General features: G+C 32.6%; 1 protein-coding gene across 1 annotated transcript; it reads right to left on the minus strand.

Annotated features, from left to right (window-relative positions):
* Positions 1 to 287: 287 nt before the first annotated feature.
* Positions 288 to 2,339, minus strand: Chro.50052 (long-chain fatty acid CoA ligase). The annotated part of the gene is made up of 1 exon (XM_660093.1): positions 288 to 2,339. The coding sequence occupies one exon, from the start codon at positions 2,337 to 2,339 to the stop codon at positions 288 to 290; it is 2,052 nt and encodes a 683-aa protein (XP_665185.1).
* Between the last annotated feature and the right edge of the window lie 123 nt (positions 2,340 to 2,462).

Below are 2,462 nucleotides of genomic sequence, written 5' to 3' on the forward strand. Positions count from 1 at the left end.
TTTTTGCTTAAAAATGTTTACAAAATGCAAACTTGCATGCATGCAAATTTGCAAGTGGATTCTTGCAAATCACCGGTACACAGATTTTATCATATAGCAATAGTCGTCACTTAGGTAAACACGTAATAAAATATTTCAATGAAATAATTTAATATTTCATGTGGACAATTAGAAAAAAAAAATACTTAAAATTAATTCTAAATTAAATAGAGAGAAAAAAAATTAGAACATTATGAAAGGAAGGTTTAGTAAATTTTTGAGCAGAAACAATTAAAGTTCATTAGAGTTCATTCATTCTTAGGTTTTGAGTAGCCATTCTTGTACATTTCATTAATCGAGTCCTCATAGAACTTGATGGCTTTGTGCCTAACAACTTTGAAAGTTGGGGTAAGAAGTTCGTTTTCGACAGAGAATGGTGTAGATATACATTTGAATGCTCTAATTTTTTCATAACCGAGAATTTTGTGTTGCAATTCAGCCTTTTCAATGTCTAATTTGATTTTCTCAATAATTTTAGGGTGGGTGACAGCGTCTTTGAATTTCAAATCATCTCCTAATTGATTGGCTCTTACATATTTCATGGTAAATTCTTCATCCAGAACAAAAATTGCAACCAAGAAACTTTCAGTTGATCTGCCAATAACAAGCGCCTGGGATATTAGTTCACAGCAAATCACAAATATGTTCTCAAGTTTTTCGGGAGCTACATACTCTCCTTGAGAAAGCTTGAATATATTCTTTCTTCTATCGACTATTCGAATAGAGCCATTAGGGAGAAGCTGACAAATATCTCCAGTCCTTATCCAACCTTCCTTTTCACACTTTACAGCCTTGGTTTCTTCTTCATTTCTAAAATACCCATTAAAGGAAGAGGGGCCTCTCATAAGTAATTCTCCAGTAGGAGGATCATTTTTAACACTGTAATCCATCTCAGGGATTGAAACAAGTTTAAATTCGTAACATCCAGGGGGGCCACCAATAATATTTTTGGAGTTATCGTTGATTTCAGACATAGAAGCAGCGAGAAGTTCGGTCATACCATATCCTTCAAAACAATAAGAACAAGAAAAACACCTTAATCTGGTCAAAACTGTCTCATCTAATGGAGCAGCTCCACTCAAAATTGCTTTAACATTGCCTCCAAGGATTTTCTTGGTCTTATTGAAGATAATTGAATCCCAAATAAAATGGAAAGGAGAATTACTTTTTTCTTTCTGTTTAAGAGCAAAGTGGAAAAGCATCTGTAATGGTTTTGGCTTTTCTTCAATACTCATCATAACTTTATCGTGGATTCTATTCAAAACTCTAGGAACTGTAATAAAAATCGTTGGTTTAAATAGTTGGATATCATCAACAATTTTCTGGACATCACCACTATAAAAACCTATCTTACCACCCAAATAAGTTATAACCATATGAACAATTCTTTCAAAAATATGTGCAAGCGGAAGATAACTAATATGTCTATCATTAGAGCCAAGTTTTGTACCTTCACGCCCCAATTGTCCATATATAAAAGCAGCAGCACAAGAAATCCAAGCTCTATGAGTTAAAACTGCTCCTTTTGGATTACCAGTTGTGCCTGATGTGTAATGGATCGAGTGGATTGATTCCAAATTACCAGGTGAAATCTCTCTCAAGTTACTTTTGCCGATTTTTATAAGTTCATCAAAATCCATAATTGTAACATTTTCTTTTATATAATCAGTAGCACTTTCTTGTATTAGCTTTGACTCATTATCCAACATAATTAAAAACTTAACACTCTTCATTGATTCAAGTAATGGAATTAGCTTCTTACAACAACTAACCGAGCAGAAAACTGTCTTTGGTAATGTTGAATTCAAAATATAAGTCAATCCATTATTTCCAAGCACATCATAAAGAGGAATTGTTGAAATTCCATATGCATTACAAGCTTGCTCAGTAATTGACCAGTTCAGAGAGTTCTTTGCAAACAACGCAACACATTTCAATTTTATATTACAATCTTCAAAACTTCTCTCCTGGACTGCTCCAATATGAAGTAAGGCACTTCCCACTTCTTTTGCTTTTCTTATTACGTAGGAATATTTTACAAACTTATAGTCACTCAATTCTCCATTTTCTAATGGCACCCTAATACCCATATAGTCACCATTATTGCTAGCTTCTTTTCCGTGAAGAAGGATTCCCCAGCAATTTTCCAACTTTTCATGAAAATTTGAAGTGAGTTCAGAGTTAACCGTTTCTTTACAACGTCTTATTTCAGTTGAATTTGAATCTCCTGTTCCTTCTATTGGGCAGGAGTAAATAAAATCATCATGTTGATAAAAAACGTTTGAAGTAATGTTCCCCATGTTAGTTCCAATAATATTCACTTATCTCTTTTTTTTTGCCCTCAAATTTTATCGGATTTCTGGATATTCTTAATTAAATTAATAAATTTATATATATAATATAAATATATATATATTTATATA

Source organism: Cryptosporidium hominis (assembly GCF_000006425.1).
Source record: "Cryptosporidium hominis TU502 chromosome 5 CHRO015019, whole genome shotgun sequence".
Lineage (NCBI taxonomy): Eukaryota > Apicomplexa > Conoidasida > Eucoccidiorida > Cryptosporidiidae > Cryptosporidium > Cryptosporidium hominis.